This window comes from Moschus berezovskii, chromosome 17, assembly GCF_049115385.1.
Source record: "Moschus berezovskii isolate FMDL1 chromosome 17, NW_MosBer_1.0, whole genome shotgun sequence".
Taxonomy (NCBI): Eukaryota; Metazoa; Chordata; class Mammalia; order Artiodactyla; family Moschidae; genus Moschus; species Moschus berezovskii.
The window spans coordinates 79743645-79762481 of record NC_142476.1 but is presented as its reverse complement, the minus strand read 5'-3'; the positions used below and the strand labels follow the sequence as shown (position 1 = coordinate 79762481).

The 18837-nt window shown below is 34.7% G+C and overlaps 1 protein-coding gene and 1 long non-coding RNA gene across 2 annotated transcripts in view; one reads left to right on the top strand and one right to left on the bottom strand.

The window, feature by feature from the left end:
* RGS18 (regulator of G protein signaling 18) overlaps positions 1-13857 on the bottom strand; it is a 27634-nt gene extending 13777 nt beyond the window's left edge. Inside the window, exons 1-3 of the mRNA XM_055419915.2 lie at positions 13520-13857; positions 12936-13037; positions 11874-11935 (exon numbers count right to left, since the gene is read on the bottom strand). Coding sequence (XP_055275890.2) covers positions 11874-11935; positions 12936-13037; positions 13520-13638 — 283 coding nt within the window. The 5' untranslated portion in view covers positions 13639-13857. The remainder of the gene's footprint in view (positions 1-11873; positions 11936-12935; positions 13038-13519) is intronic.
* Positions 10607-18837, top strand: part of LOC148775196 (uncharacterized) — a 27854-nt gene continuing 19623 nt past the window's right edge. The window contains exon 1 of the long non-coding RNA XR_016039651.1: positions 10607-11002. This is a non-coding gene — a long non-coding RNA (uncharacterized LOC148775196). The remainder of the gene's footprint in view (positions 11003-18837) is intronic.

Genomic DNA, 18837 nt, shown 5'->3' with positions numbered 1-18837 from the left:
AGTACTACTTTAAGAAGCTTGAAAACCAGGAGCAAGTTAAGACCTCCATAAGTAGAAGGAAAAATTCATAAAAACATAGCAGAAGTCTATATAAAAGAAAACAAAGCACAGAGAAAATTTCCCAAGCTGAAAGTTAGTTCTTTCAAAACAGAATGCCAAGTGAGGCTGTTTAATAGTAGGAAGCAAATGAGAGGTATTTTCACAGAATCTTAGAGATTTTACAAAGATAGTAAATATTATGAATGACTTTATGTCAATAAATGTAATTTAAAATGGGAATATTACTAAAAAAAAAAACACCTATCCAAACTGATACTGAAGTGGAAAATCTTCAGCTCTAATTAATAAATAGATCTTTATAATAAAGATCTTTCCCCTCCCACTCAAAAAAAATTTGGGGCCCAGATTTGGTGAATTTCATCACAAATATAAGAAAAAAAATATTATAATCTTACATAACTTCCAGAAATCAGTGGAGTGATGAATAATTTCCTTCTTATTTTAAGAGGAGAAAATAACTTTTAATATCAAAACCTAAAAGTTATAACATGAATACCACCCCAGAAATAAAAATTAAGAAAGGAAAAGAAAATTATAGACCAATGATCATAGTCTTTAAAGATTCTGAACAAAATATTATAGTCAAATTCAGCAATTTAAAGAGGGAGAAGCTTGTATTCTAGCATTAAGGCTAAAAAATTATGAAGTAAATGATAGCTTTCTTTGTCGACTCAATTCATTCTCAATTTATATTCATTTCTTCTATTCACTGGTCTCTAGAAGTATTCTTCATGGTCTGTGATTATTTGTAATATAATAAATTCCATACAGAGTGAAGCAAGAAAAATGTATATGGTAGAATTATGGCAATAGCTAAAAAGGTTTGCATTTATAACATGTTTAGAGGTTTTGAGGGCTGAGTGCTGTTTATATGCATCGCTACATTTAGTATTTACAACAGATGTCTGGAATATATCCTACGTTCATTTACATAGCTGAGGAAACTGATATTCATATAAATACAATTGTCCCAGATCTCACTTTTCAAACAAACGTCTTGTAGAAGTGTAACTTTCTCAAGAAGGCTACATTTTCTGTCAGAGGTAGAGCGACGTCCTCCAAAGAAGTCCATAGCCTAATTCTTAGAACCTGTGAATATGTTACCTTACTGTGGAGAAAATGCTTTGCTAATTGATTGAGATTAAGGACATTGAGAGGGGGGGAATTATCATGAATTATCCTGGCAGACCCAATCTAATCACTCAATCCTTAAAAGTGGAAGAGGAGGGCAGAGAAGTGCACCAGGGAGCAATGTAAGGAGCTCTGCTACTGCCCTTGAAGATGGAAGATGTTCCCAAGCCAAAGAATGCGGTGGCTCCCAGAAGATGAAGATGACCCTAATTCAGAGCAGGATTAAGGAGACATTGGTCCAAAATTTCAAAGAACTGAGTTCTGTCGGGAACCCAGGTGAGTAGGAAAGGGATTCTCACCTAGACCTTCGGAAAATAACAAAAGTGTGCTGACACCTTGATTTTTTTCTAGTGAGGTTCATGCTACACTTCTGACCTACAAAACTACAAGATAATATATTTGTGTTGTTTTAAGTCCCTAAAGTTGCCATAATTTGTTACAGCAGCCACAGGAAATGAGTGTAGTCTTCAAATCGTGTGTTATATATCACCATGTATTTCTCCTAAATCTGGAACTTGTCCTCTTTGGCATGAACCACTTTTTTAATGTTGAAAGCAGAGATCCAGAAACTTAACGTGAGACATCAGTAGCCAGAAGTGACACAGCCTACAGACATTCCCTCTTAGGTATGGGATCTCTCCAACCACCACCATAATGGAGGAGCCATGTGGGCCTCTTTTACTCCATGGCTCCTTCCACTGGTGTTTGCACTGGGATAAAGGGAGTGTCTGCCATTTCTTTCCCTCAGTAAATTGATCCTGAGCACCAGATGTTAGTGGCTAAACTTTATTGAAAAAACTAGGAAGACAGGCAAAGGTCAGTCTCCACAAGAATTTGAGAAGGCATCCCAGGACTGACATACAACCCAGAGCTTGTCCACAGTGATTAGATGCTAGTAAGATAATTCCTAGTCAAGCCCAACTGTCTTAGGAGGCCTTAGTGCTAAGCGCTTCCTGGATAAGTCAACAAATTCTAGTCGCTGAAAAGAAGGAAGAACGATCAATGCCGGTGATATTGAACTACTCTTTTTCTTACTTCTCTGGCACAGTTAGTGTTTGATTTTCAAGATTTATTTCTCTTGCTGAGTAGTGTGATTTGCTCAGAATGTAGCAGGGACATGTAAGTGGATAATGATTCCTTGAAGCATTTTGATAGATTTTCCCCAGATACCTAAAAATGTGTATATTTCAGAGTAAAGTTAATGATTTACCTCTGTTTTTATTATTTTTAAGCCAAATTAGCTGTCAAAGTGAACACAGGGGTTCCGACGTGTGGGTTCTACCCTGGTTTGGTGACCCATTAGCACTTATAGGGACTGTGGTTCCTCAGTGTGTTCTGATTTGATTTTCCTTTCCACAACTCCTTTCTCTCTCTGGAGTTCAGTACCTGAATGTCTGAAAAAGCAGTTTGAGTCATTATTATTGTGGAAGATTACATTCCTTTAATTTTTGAAAACTACCGTCACAGCAGCAAACTTTCAAGACTTCGGGTAAAGCTGGAGCCCCAGGCTGATGACTTTAGAAAACAGGCTGAATAAGCATCGTTTGGCTACTGGTCGGCAACAGCTTGAAAACTTCTTTCTGTTCTATTTCCGTGACTAGAAAGATAGTTTTGTTTCACAATCTCTGGTTTTACTTTCTGTCCCTTTTCCCCCTTCTTCTCTAATGATCCTAGAGAGACTAAGGCACAACAGGCCTTTCAACCCCTAAATAAAAACTGCAACAGAATGTTGGCAACATTAGGTGTGTGAAAGCAAAACCAAAACATACACAACCATCTGTGGACCAATTGGCTCGACCCAAACTTTAGACAATTACTTAGTCATGCCCCAACTTCTGGCCAGAAGTTTAAAAAAATATATTGAGAATTCCCCTTGATGAATTTTTAAGGTAACCAAAAACCACTGCTTGCCACCCATACTTCCTTCCTCTTTCAAATTTCTAAAATGCTTGCCCTTTTGTCCTCCAATTAACATCCACTTTTTCGTGGATTGAATACTAAATATATGTGTACTCTCTTAATTTATCTCTCATAATTATCTACATTCTTTGTATTTTTAATAGAATTCTGAAATTTCTTATTTGCTTGGTAGCTGCTATAAAATAGATTTCTGAGGAGAATCCCTTGACTAGTTATCAGGAAAGACAGCAAAATGATTGTGAGAACGTGTTCAGGTAACTCTAAGAAAGCAAAAGTGGTTATGTGGAAGAGTGCATTCCAATTTCGCAAAGCGTGTCACTGTGTGATCATGCTCTGTGTTCCTGGTGCAGATACTGCCTCTTCCCCTTTTGTTCCTAACCACTCCTCTGTTACTATTTAAATGGAAATTAAAGCAAAGTTAGCAAATAAAATGCCTTACAACAGAATGGTCTGTTCCAGGTCAGATCTAGATTGGAAAGAGGCAACTAAGAATATGTTTTATTGGGTTTATAAATAAAGTTACTTTGACCCCAGTGAAGGGAAAGGATTTTTTTGCATTTTATTCTATCCATATGTCACATGGAAACATGGACTAATCAGTTTTTAAATACTAGATTATTCTTAAAGCCAGTTGATAAATGACTGTGACAATTTTAGGAGGAAACGGCTATTACTTTTCCTATTAATAAATCTCAAGTATAATAAACTGCTTTATATATTGACACCTAAAGGGGATCATCCATATGCCAGACAATTGAAAGTGTTACTTATTAAAAATAACTTCCTTCATCTATCTCTTAATTATTTGTGAAACACCTAGTATGAATCTGAAAACTGTAATATACACTGAAAAGGCAATGAAGTTTTGAGTCTAAGTTGTTGGTGCATTGCTGTGTGCCTTTGATTAGGGAAGTTCCATTTAATTTTTTAAAATTGATTTATTTTTTTGTTGAAGGATAATTGCTTTACATAATTTTGTTGTTTTCTGTCAAACCTCAAAATGAATCAGCCATAGATATACATATATCTCCTCCCTTTTGAACCTCCCTCCCATCTCCCTCCCCATTCCACCCCTCTAGGTTGATACAGAGCTCCTGAGCCATATAGCAAATTCCCGTTGGCTATCTATTTTACATATGGTAATGTAAGTTTCCATGTTACTCTTCCATACATCTCACCCTCTCCTCCCCTCTCCCCATGTCCATAAATCTATTCTCTATGTCTGTTTCTCCATTGCTGCCCTGTAAATAAATTCTTCAGAACCATTTTTCTAGATTCTGCATGTATGCACTAGAATATGATATTTATCTTTCTCTTTCTGACTTACTTCGTTCTGTATAATAGGCTCTAGGTTCATCCATCTTATTGGAACTGACTCAAAGGCATTCCTTTTTATGGCTGATTAATATTCCATTGTGTAAATGTACCACAACTTCTTTATCCATTCATCTGTCAATGGACATCTAGGTTGCTTCCATGTTCTAGATATTGTAAATAGTTCTGCAATGAAAATGGGATACATGTGTCTTTTTCAATTTTGGTTTCCTCAGGGTACATGCCTAGGAGTGGGATTGCTGGATCACATGGTGGTTTTATTCCTAGTTTTTTAAGGAATCTTCATACCGTCTTCCATAGTGGCTGTATCAATTTCCATTCCCACCTACAGTGCAAAAGTGTTCATTTTCTCCATACCCTCTCCAGCATTTATTGTTTGTAGACTTTTTGATGATGGCCATTCTGACCGGTGTGAGGTGATATCTCATTGTGGTTTTGATTTGTATTTCTCTAATAAAGAGTGATGTTGAGCATCTTTTCGTGTGTTTGTTAGCCATCTGTATGTCTTCTTTGGGGAAATGTCTGTTTACGTCTTTTTCCCACTTTTTGATTAGGTTGTTTGTTTTTCTGGTATTGAGTTGTATGCACTGCTTGTATATTTTAGAAATTAATCCTTTGTCAGTTGTTTCATTTGCTATTATTTTCTCTCATTCTGAGGGTTGTCTTTTCACCTTGCTTATAGTTTCCTTTACTGTGCAAAAGCTGTAAGTTTAATCAGGTCCCATTTGTTTACTTTTGTTTTTATTTACATTACTCTAGGAGATGTGTCATAGAGGATCTTGCTTTGATTTATGCCATTGAATGTTCTGCCTATGTTTTCCTCTAAGAGTTTTATACTTTCTGGTCTTACATTTAGCTCTTTAATCCATTTTGAGTTAAGAGTAAGTCCTGTTCTATCCATTTATACAGATGAAGAAACTGAAGTTCAAAGAGTTAAGTTGCCCTGAATAGGTAGAGAAAGATGATACAAAGGTTTGAACCTAGGTTTATTTGGATTACACTTGCAGAACATTTATCACTCAAGTGCATAAAACAACAAAGTCTTGACTGTTGAGGAATATGAAGATTAACAGGCAAAACAGACATGTATAGACCAATGACTGAGGAAGGAAAATTGCAGGGGTGACTAACTCTGGTGTGTGTGTGTGTGTGACTAACTCTGGTGTGTGTGTGACTAACTCTGGTGTGTGTGTGTTTGTGTGTGTGTGTGCTCAGCCATGTCTGACTCTTTGCAACCCATGGACTGTAGACTACCAGGCTCCTCTGCCCAAGGGATCTTCCCAGCAAGAATATTAGAGTGTGTTGCCATTTCCTTCTCCAGGGGATATTCCCCACCCAGGGATCTAACCCATGTCTCCTGCATTAACAGGCAAATTCTTTAACACTGCACCACCTGGGGAACCAAATTGCTTAAGATTGTTTTTAGAAGCTTTCCAGAAATAACATAAGTGCTACTTAAATATCGTCCTTCAGGAATCCACAGAGCACGAATGAGTGTCAGCTCTGCACAGCCACTGTGCTTTGAAATACCATCTAGAGCCTTTTGTTAGTTACTATGCTTAGTCTTGAGCTTGATACAGACATTGGAAATGAAGTCACAGAATTAACATTAGGAAAAGCGCTGTGTGCTACAAGTGCTTGTGGCGAGTTAATCAAGAGTGAATGGATTTTGTTGGCATAATACGAACATAATAGGGAAGAATAAATACTAAATAGAGAAACAATGATGAATGAGAAGAAAGTTCATTTATTTAAAACTTTAAGTAAGTGACTTTTAAAACAATTATACGCCATGTTGTGCAGGATTATCCCAGCACACTGGTTATTTCCTGTTTCTTTAGGCACTTAGAGCAGCTGCATGAAGTCAGGTCACAATGGAACCATTTCTCACACAGAAGCAATAACTTACTAAAGAGTTCTTCAGAAAGAAGCAGTGGTGATGCATCTGCCAAAAGTGCTTGATAGAACCTGGGATTAGAATTCACCCTAGAAGAAGCTGGCTCAGTGTGTCATACAAACAAAATGCTTGTAATTGCATGCTTCTAAATTGAAACTCTGGCATCTGTTGGAGTATTTTTCTGATGCCAAGAAACCAAATGAAACAAAAAGTCAAGAAACTGAAGCTGAAAACCCAAGTACAGTGAAATATGTTAAGTACTGGGTTACCTTGCTTCTTTGATATTTGGCTTTTGACCTGCCACAGAATGTTGTGGTTATTTTTGCAATATTGATGTATTTGTGTGGTCCATTTATAATTTAGACTGGACTTTACCTTTTGCTTTTGGTGAGATCAAGTAACTGCTTGTTTGTTATAGGTCAGTTTGATTCAGAAATTTAACTTTTCAGAAACCTGGAATCTCTTATCTTGCAGAACACCAGTAACTGAAAATTGGGAAGGGCAACTTGAAAAACCACAAGGTGAAAAGTGTAAGAAGTGCTCATTTCCTTGCCCAAAAGAGAAGTGAGCATTTCCTTGTAGCCTTTACTCAAAGTCAGTGATACGTATTTTCCACAGTATAATCAGCTCATATTTTTAAATCAAGGGGGTGAAATGATTTACATATTCTACTTTTATCGTATCTTGTTATGAATTATTCTCAAAACGAAGCTTTCACAATTTAGGGTGCAAAAAGTCCAATTCAATACTTGTTAATTAAAAGGCTAAAAAAATTGGTATTATTTGTAATGTCTGGAAAAAAGGAAATAAACAGGCAGGTTTTTTTCTTTTTAAATTGATAGAGACTCCCTTCACAGGAAATAAACTTCTATTTCAATTATTAAGTATCAAGTATATGAGATGGTTAGAAAATCTTTCTATAATCAATCACTCTTCCATATTCTAGATGTATGTCTATAAAATCCTGCAAAACTTCTGATAAAGTTTATCAGCAATTAAAGTTCAAACTCTAACCTGTTACCTTCTCCAAATCTTTTCCCCGCTCTGTTTCTGATAGATAAAGGGCACTGTTATGTTCCTATTGATATAGAACAAAATTTAGGGGTCTTTGGCTCATCCTTTTTGTTCACCTGTTTCTTCACCATCTCACCTTACAACATCTATACACATTCAGTCAATCATCAAGTTCAGCCGTTTTCTTTCCAAAATAGCCCTTACCTTGAGGTTAACTTTGACATTTGTAACAGCCTTGTATGTAGTCCTTAAAATATGCATAGAATTCTACCTTCTGTCCATCAGAGTAAGCCTTTTTAACTAGCAAACTCTTCTGAAATTTGTTCACAACTTGATTTTCTAATGTGTCTGTTCACTACTCTGCCTCAGTGAAAGAGACCTGCTTGCTCTCCTAGGTTACATTCAAATCGCTTATTTCTCTGGCCTTTTTCCTGCCTTTTTCTCTACTCAAAAATAACCTTTTCCCTCTGCCTGTTGAAATCTTGCACACATCTACATAATTTCCATTTAATGATTTTCTAAAGCCTACATGAAACATTGTGAGTTCTATAGGCATTTTTAACAATTGTTTTAAAAAATTGTCATTTTGCCAATTGTTTTGCACATGATGTTATGCAGCAGCAATGTTTTACTTTCAATACTGTCTTAAGCAAAACCATATACACATATGCATAAAAATACTTACATGGGTAAGTGTAATATATATGTATATAATTTTATTTGAATTTATTGATTTGCTAAGTTCATTTTGGTAACATTTATTTTCATAAGGTCAATAAGTAAGAAGACTAATGACTAAATTTGAAACTGATGATTATGAACAACAGATAGTCTGATACTGGTTTTTGATTGATTCTGTTTGTTTTTCTTAAACTATATTATTGATATATATATATATATATATATGAATAGCCTTAAATTACAGATTTTTATGATTTATTTTGCCATTTCAGAAAAATCTGTCAATCAACAGGGAAGGCAGGGAAAAATTATCCTAATATCTGCATAGAAACACATGAGGAACAGAAGTAAAATTATTTATGGACTGTGTTGTGTTAAATTTACTATATAACATGTTTGAGTCCATTTTTTTAGAAGATCATTTGCTTTTAGGGTAACATTTACAGAAAAGTTAGGAAGCTCAGACAGAGCTGCCTCACACCACACCTGCAATTCCCTCCTATTATTAACATCTTATATTGGTAAGGTACATTTGTTACAATTAATAAACAAATACTGATTCACTATTATTAACTAAAGTTCCTACTTTGATTATATTTCCTTGGATTTTATGTTTTGTGCTTTTTATCAATTTTAAGAGAGTTTAGTTACATTTTAGGAATGAAATTTGAATGTAATAGTGGAATTATCAAAATATTGCATGGATTCTTTGGTTTCTGTGGAGCATAGCAAAAACAATGTTCTTTCTGTTTAGTCTTGTCTGTCTATTATCTGTCATCCTCAGCCACCCTTTTTCAAATTGTATTTCTCAATAAAGAATTATGTTCTCTCTAGTTCACTAAATAAAACTGTTTAATGCCCCGTGCCTGTGTTGGCTTTCTGCTTGGATGATCTCTTTCTCTCTTTGTCCAGCTAATGAATTTTTTATTAATCCCCTAAAATCTTACATAAGAACCATCTACTCTATGGCTCCATTCCTTAAAATGCCAATAATTATTCTATTTTGGTTTTAGGATCAGGCGTTTTTGTCAAATATTCAAAATTTTCATGTATTTTGTTTTGACTTATCACTTCACTCCCTATTTGACTAATTTAATCCATTTCCATTTCTCAAATTCCATACAGAATTTGAGAAAATTACACATTTAACTAAAGGGAAATCCTATAAAATCTGATAGAGCAAAGTTTTGACGTGTGTGTGTGTGTGTACGTATGAGTATAGGAAATTTCCCTTTTTTTTTTCCTTTCTGGCCTATAGTTAAGTGAATAGAAATGAGCTGAATTTAACCATTGCAACCATGAGATTTTTTAGGTGACTATTTTAAGTTTTATAGTTTAATATTACAATAAGATTTGCAATTTAGAAAAACTGGATTTGGGGGATTGATAAAAAGAATACCATTAACATAATTTTTTGCAAGTCCAATATAATTTAATTATCACATTGATCATGAGCAATAATAGTTCCTCCCACTGAAATTTAACCCTGTAAGTGATGCTGATACAGCTTGGAGTACGTTGCAAAACAGAAAAAGATTATTACAGAAAAAGATAATTATTTTTTATAATAACAGAAACCATTTACATTTGAATAGTGTCAAACAGCTATTGGCTTTTTACGTATCATTTAATCCTGAGAGAAATTTATTCATATTAGCACTAAAGACATTGCTATCTCCATTTAGAGTTGAGGAAGCTGTATGTAAAAGTGATTGGGAAGCTTAACTAAGGTTATACAACCATTGTGTTACAGAAGAGAAGTGAAGTGAAGTGAAAGTCACTCAGTCATGTCTGACTGTTTGTGACCCCATGGACTATGGACACTCCATGGAATTCTCCAGGCCAGAATACTGGAGTGGGTAGCCTTTCCCTTCTCCAGGGGATCTTCCCAACCCAGGGATCAAATCCAGGTCTCCTGCATTGCAGGCAGATTCTTTACCAGCTGAACCACAAGGGAAGCCCACTAAGAGAACCAGAACTCAGAACTCTAAAGGAGCCTGGGACTAACATTTTTCCCAGCAACAGATCTCGTTCTATAACTCACACACTTAATATTTACCAGGTGATGTGCTGGGTTTGGAGATCCACATATGAAAGGCCATGTTTCCTTATAATAAACATTCAAATTAGAAAAAAAAAAAAAGTGAATTCCATTTCTTTTTTTTTTTTTCCTTCCCTGACTAATGAAGAGGCTCAAGGGCTGAGTAGTGCCCAAGTGTTGGAAATAATAGGAGATTAAAAAAAGAAATAAGTTTTGGGAGGCATGAATTACAGAGGAAAGTTTCACACAGGCTGCAATTAGATAAATACCTGAACTCAGTCGCTGTGGAGATGAGAATGGGAGAGAGGCTGGACATACATTTGGCAAGAATTTTAACAAAAGACAAGACGTGACTGGATACTGGAAATGAAGAACAGTGGGTAGTTGAAGAAAACTGTTCACATTTCTCTCCAAATAGGGAGTGATAGAGCATTACAGTGAAATGAGGGTGGAGTAACACATTAACTTTTTTCAGCATAAACTTCCTTTCTTACCACGGCTCTCCATCTTCACTGATGACATTCTGGCCTAAACTCAAGCCTTGATTTCTCTACCTATATTTTTCTTTCTCTGAGTCAATATAACAATTCAGAGGCAGAATCTATTTTCACTCGAAGTGGGAGAGTCTTCGGGGATTGTCTGCAGAAATAGGATTCTCTGTCAGGAAACTCAGGAGAACGTGAACTAGTCACCAAAACCTTATAGAGGGTGAACACTTAGGGATGAGAATACTGCAGGACATGAAGACGGACTCGACAAGTTGGTTTCAGCGAACAGTGCGTAGTACTTGAGGCTGAATTCCAAGTACTGAGCTCCCAGCTGACCCAGCAACAGGAGCGCCTGCTTCCAGCAGACACCGCGGATGTGGAAACCACTGACAGTGCTGTCAACAGTAGTCAGCCGGAGCTCATTCAAAGAATGAGGTAAGAAAGAGGACTTGGATATACAAATAAAAGTTGTGGACTGGACGAAACCTGTGACTATTTGGCAGTGATAAAGTGTTGCTTTTTAAGCAGACTCTGCTTGATTTAGTGTGGGGAAACAATGAACCCTGTGGGTTTTTTACTTCATTGCCTACTCAGCTCAACCTGTCAATTTTCCTACCTGAAAGAAATCTGAATAAAGGCAAAAAAAAAATTGCTGACTCACCTGATGCCTTATAAAAGTTGACTTAAAAAGTAGCAATTCTGGCAGCCTGTTCTTAACCCTTGCTTGAAGAAACTCAGGATATATCCTTACTTTCCATCTCATCTACAAAGCTCCACCTTCAATGCCCACCAGAACCTCAGCTCCTCTGCAAAATTCTGATGACTGATTCAACCAGTGATATTTATAAAGTTAAACAACATCTCTTCTCATGAAGGTTTCTAAAATGTCCATCAAGAGAACTACTTTATATTTTTTGATCACTTAACAATAAAAATAACATAGATAATATGGCATTTAATAAAACCAAGTTTCTCATTCACAAATTATAAACACTGAAAATTTTTATTCATCCAGTGGATGAAACTAGATGAAACTATCCATCCAGCACCAAGAAATATTTCATCCACAAAAAGTAGTTTTTAATAGCATAAAAATATTTGAAAATACTTTTTATTTTTAAACAAAAAATACTGTTTATTTGTCAACTAGTCTATTATTTAGTTATTTTTGTGGATCAGAAACTCAGATTGCTGTAAATTTTCGATCAGGCTAAATTTTTATGACAGCCTGTTTTTGTACCGATACATACAAATTTCACATACTTTTCCATTAACGAATAAAGTATTTGGGAAAAATAGCACTAACCTTTATGGGAAAGCAGTTTGTCAAATGATTCACCCCATTTTATTGCTTCTTCAGGGGAGACTCTGTTTGAGAAACAAAATGTTTTATACTGGAACATGCAGGAAGTCTATTTATATATCTGCTGCAACATATGTTATCATACTGCTCTTTTCAGTCATATTTCACAGGATTTCTCCTTTGATTATTATATGAAAGATCAAAAGTATTAGTCAAACTTCATTTTGACTTTGCCTATCAGATGAGGTGTTAAAATAACATTATCCTCTCTTGAATTATTTTATTTTCTAAAAGAAAAACTAATCATGTCTTCAGTTAAAAACAAAGAGAAACCAGGTCAGTTATCATTCTTAATTCAGCAAATAGAAGAACCTAAACTGACATATCTTTTAGTCAAACTTTTTTTTTAACTGCAATTTCCTTGAAACTTTTACCACAATATGCAGCAATTAAAAAAAAAAAAAGATACAGGAAGTTTGACTAATGAAGCTTTAAAGGTGTAAGAAATATGAAATGTTTTTCATGCAGTAAATATTTTAGAAATGATGAGAGTTGAAAATATTTGTCTTGTATCTTTTATTGGTCATATTTTCTGTTTGGAAGAATTTGTATTATCCTAGTATATAAGCTTATTCCATTTTCTTTTTGAACTAAAGAAATGGCTAAAAATGACAAGACATTCCTTACTGTGTTTTACTTTATATTATACGCAGGGCGTTTTTTCCGAACTGCTGAAGAAAGAGATGGATAGCACTTTTCAATGACATTGTGCACACTCTTAATGAGTATTTCATCAGTTTATAAGGAGTAAAATATATCATTTAAAATTGACAGGCATATAATTTTAAAAGAGCATCTTTAAGTTTTTACGAGATTATTTAATTCAAGCTATTAAAATAGTTTAATTTTATGAAATATTTCTAGTTTTTTTTGAAATGAGATCTCTAACCTTCCTTATATTACTATATAATTTCCAATAAAATAGAAATCCCTAATTTCCTCTTTCTTAAATCTTTAATGATAGAATCAGCAAAATGTCCCCACAAATAATTACAAGTTATTCACCTTGTTTCTTTGGCCAATTGCCCAGATCTACTGGAGGGAGTATCATCGTAAAACACAGGTTTCTGCACCAGAAGACTTAGCCTATTTCTTTTTTCTTTAGCTCTGTAATGAAAAGGCATTAGCTTCAGGACAATTTGGATGACAATTAAAAATCTCTCTTTCTGACTGTCAAACAGATTTGTGACTGGTAATCACACGAACACCCTTTCTCACCCACCTCCACTCCTGACAAACTTACAGTGGTCTTCTTGAGAGTTTAATTTAAATGCTATGTTTGTGGAGGAATTAAGATAGCATATGTGAAGTATACTTATTTCTGACCCCCGCCGTGACTATAAAATATTTGAGATTATATTTCAATAAGTATTATTACTGGTTCTTCTGTGTGGTTAAAATTGTTGGACTTAAAAAAAAGAACACTTTAGATTTAACAATTGTTTACTCCTAATAAATACTTTTTTTCAGTTGTAACAGTACAGTCAATTTATTTTCAACCAGATATTTTAAAAACAAGTGCTAACAAATATTCACTGTCAATCATGTTTTTAAAAGTAAAATGCTGATTTTTAAAATTATGATTTTACCTGATTTTGGCTTCTTTGCTTGTTTCTTCTTTTCCTGAACCGTGTATTAACTTGAAAATAGTCTTTTCTTTTGGTTCGCACATACTTAATTGAGAAAAGAAAACCAATGATGTTTCCATCTTCTCTCTCTAAAATGAAGAGAAGTCTAATTTATTACATCTTTCACTTGTTAATGCTACTCCCTCGTTATACATGGTGGAGTAAAAAGTTATCTCGATTCTATCAGCAACAGTTTAAAAAAAACAAGAGCTTATGTTTCTGCCTCTGCAAAAATATAGAACTGAGGAACTAAAGTACAATTCAGTCCAGAGTTGTTTAGGGAAATGATACTACAAATTTGCAAAAGCCCTCTTGGCCTCCAAGATAAAGACTAGTATTACCACAGTGGCACTTCTCTTTCTAGTTTGTGCAATCAGATGATGCTTTAATAGACTAAAATGACACTGTCATTTCCCACAGGAACTTTTTGAAAAGGGCTTTAACGTGTGTAGTATGCGTTAAAATGTATCAGGGCAAAGTCCTACACTAATCATTAGGAGATATTTCCCTTGTTCTTAAAAAAGTATTTTTCCTTATTTAATTACATTGAATTAGGTAAATTACATTTAATGACATGTCATGTAATATTAATCACATTTACTTAACGTATCAAAATAAGAATATAAATCATAGAGTTTCATATTAGAAGAGGGCAGTTAAGAAGCATTTATTTCAATGATTTTTAAACAAAGGTCCATGGAATGATTTTAGACATTTATAAAATTTTTACCAGTCCATGATGAAAATGGGAAAAAAAGATAATATGCCATTTTTTTCAACTATATATATTTTTAATGTGAAGCACTTATTTTGGATTTGCCCTTTTTTATTGTTAAAATGTCTTTAATGAAATATTTTAACTAGAGATGGCACTGTGTACGATTGTTTATGTTCTTACTAAAAAAGAAATGGCAATTGTATGTTTGCTCAGCCTCCATTTTCTTTGGTTTCACGAATCACAAATACCTAAGAAATGCTAATGTAGACCATAACTCACATTAAAAAAAAAACACAAAAACCAGGGATGCAATATAGTAAGTGATTTATTCTTATAAAGTCCCAGAGGTTAGTAGAAGAGGAGATCTGGAATTATCAGAGCCTTTGATCCCCAGTAGCTTGTGTTTTAGTCTTTCCAAATCTTTGATCTCCAGTTGTGAATGCTTTAATTCCTCTAAAATTCTATATATTAAAAAAAGTTAAAAATCTTAAAGAAAATTTATTTCCAGTCTTTTGAGTGATTGATTTTAAGAAAATAGTTATTATTAGGGATTATTCTTAGGGATTCTCAGGGATCCCTCTTAGGGATACCAACTAGGAACTGAAAACATTTGCAGAATTGAAATTAAAGAGTTTTCAGTATATATTTATATATACATTCCTGATTCTAAAACTTTTACTTTGAGCATATTTTTAAGTTCATGTTGACTGCAAATTGAGTGTTAAAAATAATATACACGAGGGAATTTTATATGGCAAGTCTAGCTGGAAACAGATATTGATAATGCAGGTATATTGTCATCATGAAGTCTTCTATTCTCTAGGTGAATGAGGTCAAGGGCAGATGAGCAAGGATATCTTCGAGTCCCTAAGACTGTATTTGAATTACTATATCCAGAGGAGTGAGAGACAGGAATTTACTATTTTCATAAGATCTGCTGAAGTTGTGTGTCAGATGTGCTCTTCATGGGCTGATAGAACTATTTAGATAGAGATTGTAAAAAACAGACACAAGTTAATTACATCAAAGTCCTGTCCAAAGATCTGAAGAGAATTGGGAGATGTATGGACTTCCCCTGGGTGCATACAGACAGGTGGAAGCAGAAGAAAAGAAGGGGGGATGCTACATGATGACCTGATAAGCTGATAATCATTCTTTGGGGTGAAGTTATCCTTTAGCTTGAAGAGTATTTTCAAAAGGTAGGTTCCTAGGTTAACTGTTGATTTTCTTTTTAATTTTGTTAAATTTCAGCACTTTTAAGATGTTGCATTTTTGTCCCCTGGTATGCATATTAAAAAGCAGAGACATTACTTTGCCAACCAAGGTCCGTCTAGTCAAGGCTATGGTTTTTCCCGTGGTCATGTATGGATGTGAGAGTTGGACTGTGAAGAAAGCTGATCGCGGAAGAATTGATGCTTTTGAACTGTGGTGCTGAAGAAGACTCTTGAGAGTCCCTTGGACTGCAAGGAGATCCAACCAATCCATTCTAAAGGAGATCAATCCTGGGTGTTCATTGGAAGGACTGATGCTAAAGCTGAAACTGCAATACTTTGGCTACTTCCTGCGACGAGTTGACTCACTGGAAAAGAGTCTGATGCTAGGAAGGATTGGGGGTGGGAGGAGACGGGGACGACAGAGAATGAGATGGCTGGATGGCATCACCGACTCAATGGACATGAGTTTGGGTGAACTCCGGGAGTTGGTGATGGATAGGGAGGCCTGGCGTGCTGTGATTCATGGGGTCGCAAAAGAGTCAGACACGACTGAGTGACTGAACTGAACTGAACTGATCCATTATCCCTGATGAGAAGTTGATAGTAATTTCTATCACATTTGTTACTCTCTTTTTTCTCTTTTACTTTCTTTTCTCTTTTTCTTTTTTCTCTCTAATTTCCAGATTTTTTTTTAAATCTCTGAGTTTTAAAATTTTGATTAAGATGTGAAAGGTGTTCATTCATTCTATTTGGGATGTATTTAGCTTCTTGGATGTATGGGTTTATACTTTTCATCAAAACTGGAAACTTTTAGGCATTGATTCTTCTTTTTCTCTCTCTTCCACTTTCAGAAACCCTAATTGCAGCTGTGCTTGACCCCTTGACATTGTCCACCTGGTCACTTTGGAACTCTTCAGTTTTTTCAGCCTCATTTCTTTCTGTTCCTCAGATATTTTTTCGTTGCTAGGTCTTGATAGAAATTTTCACCAATCGTTTCTTTCTCAATGCCCTTCTGTGTTGTTAGATTTATTCAGTAATGTTTAAAATCTCAGTTCAAGGAATTTGATTTTTTTACATTTTTGTTTGCATTTTTCTCTTCATTATGTTCTTTTTCTTCTAAGTACTTGAACATATTTAAAATATACCTGTATTGAAGTCCTTTTCTGAAAATTTGTCTCTGTGGTCTGATTTTATACTGATTTTTCTCCTAAAGCACATTTTCCCACTCTTTCAGATGTTGAATAATTATTTATTGATGCTGAACATTTTGAATTTTATGATAAGTATCAGGACTTTGTTAGTCTTTATTTAATGATGTTAGAGTTGGTGTTGGTCTGGCAGTTACCTCAGTATCAAGTTTGTCCTTGAAGACTTTTATTTAAACTTTGTTATGGTGAGCCTAGAATAGCCTTAATTACTAAGATACAAGGATTCTTAAATTTCAAATGAATTCTCAGGGTGTTCATTATAGCTTTTCTATGGATGTTAAGTACTTGAATGTCCCTTAGCCCTGTGTGAGCTCTGAAAATTAACTTGTATCTTATGATTGGTATTCTTTGTCAATACCCATAGTGTTTTATCCTGCATATAAGCTGCTTGGTGTTCAGCAAGGCTCAAAGGTACACTTCTACAAACTTCTTGAGATCTTTTTAGTACTTTGTCTTGCAAATTTCGCCTCTCTTTCTCTCACTGAAATGTAGATCACTATTTCCTCAACTCGGAATAGTACTTTTTGCTCTATTTAAAGAGTACCCCTGTAAACTTGGTCTCTAAATGAGACTTACATTTCTTCCCTGCACTGAAGTCTTTAAAGGAGGCAGTTGAAGTTGTATGGTCCACTTCATCTGTTTTCTGTTAAAAATCACATATCTATGTTGCCTATTGTCAGTGTCTGAAATCAGTTGTATTATATATTTTTCCAGTTTTCAAGTTGTTTATGGTAAGACATCAGTTAATCTATCATGATTAAGGCCATCTTTGTGATAAACGTATGTCTGTTTCTTGTTGTTTAGTTGCTAAGCTGTGTCTGACTCTTTGGGAACCCATGGACTGTAGCCCCCCAGGCTCCTCTGTCCATGAGATTTCCCAGGCAAGAATACTGGAGTGGGTTGCCATATCCTTCTCCAGGGGATCTTCCCGACCCGGGATTCAAACCCACGTCTTCTGCATTGGCAGGCAGATTCTTTACCACTGATTCACCAGCGCAGCCCATATATCTTGTTACATTACTGAATTCCATTATTGCTACTATTGCTCATGGAATTACTTACAGTTTTTCTTTGTTTTCTTTAGTCTCTCAATAAACAGATTCTTCATAAATACTAGTTTCAATTACCCTTTACTAACTGTTATACTCTCATTTATTTTCCGGCCTAATATTATTGTTTTATAACTTAAATATAGAAAGTTGATATTTAGAATCATTGCCTTCTTTTCCTTGGCATAAGGAGAAATTGAGACCCACTAAAATGAGGCTCAGTTTCAGACCTATCTCTTGTGAATATGTGCATTTATATGATTATGGTCCTTGTTCTCATCTTTTCTTAGTATAACTTTGCAAGGAACTTCATACATTTCTTTGCTTATTTTCACATGAAATTAGTTTTCTTGTACTGTTAGAAACTAAAGCTAAGAAAACTTAGCTTTTGCTTATCTAATTTCAATAATTATGATGATGGTAATATTGGTATTATCATTCTGAGACTGCTTTTAAAAATGAATAATTAGTTGATGTTTTTATTTGCCATTCTTTGTGTCCTTGAGAAGAAGAATTTTTAGTGCAGAATAAGGGACACACAGATGCAATAAGGAAGAGTTTAATTAAAATCTCATTAGTCTTGAAGTCTGATTTTATCCATATAAGTTTAAGAAGTTGACACTCGGTTCGTTATTCTTTCTAGTCTTTTACATTGCATGGAGTTGGGATATATATTTTTCCTACTTATAAATATTTCCTACCTCTTTACACTGTAATGCCCTAGATACAATGACTAATGCTTTAGTAAAGAGATCAGATTGTGGTCTTGAAATGTCACTTCTCACTAAAAGCAATCTAGGTTTAGTGGAAACATTGCTGAGGTCTGAGACAGGAAATGTACAAGCTGAAACTGGCAAATCTTGTTATTATCAACTAGAAAGTTAGCTGTCAAAGGTTAGTGGTATCAGTCAAAATTATTCAAGGGCCAACTTTGCTAGTCTTCTACTAATCAAAATGACACCATTTCAATTTCAATAATATTAATAACTAGAATGGATGAAATAGATCAAACTTATTTATATCTATGGGTGCATAATGATATTTTAAAAGAATTGTCTACTTTCAGAGGATTGTAGAAATTAACCCATGA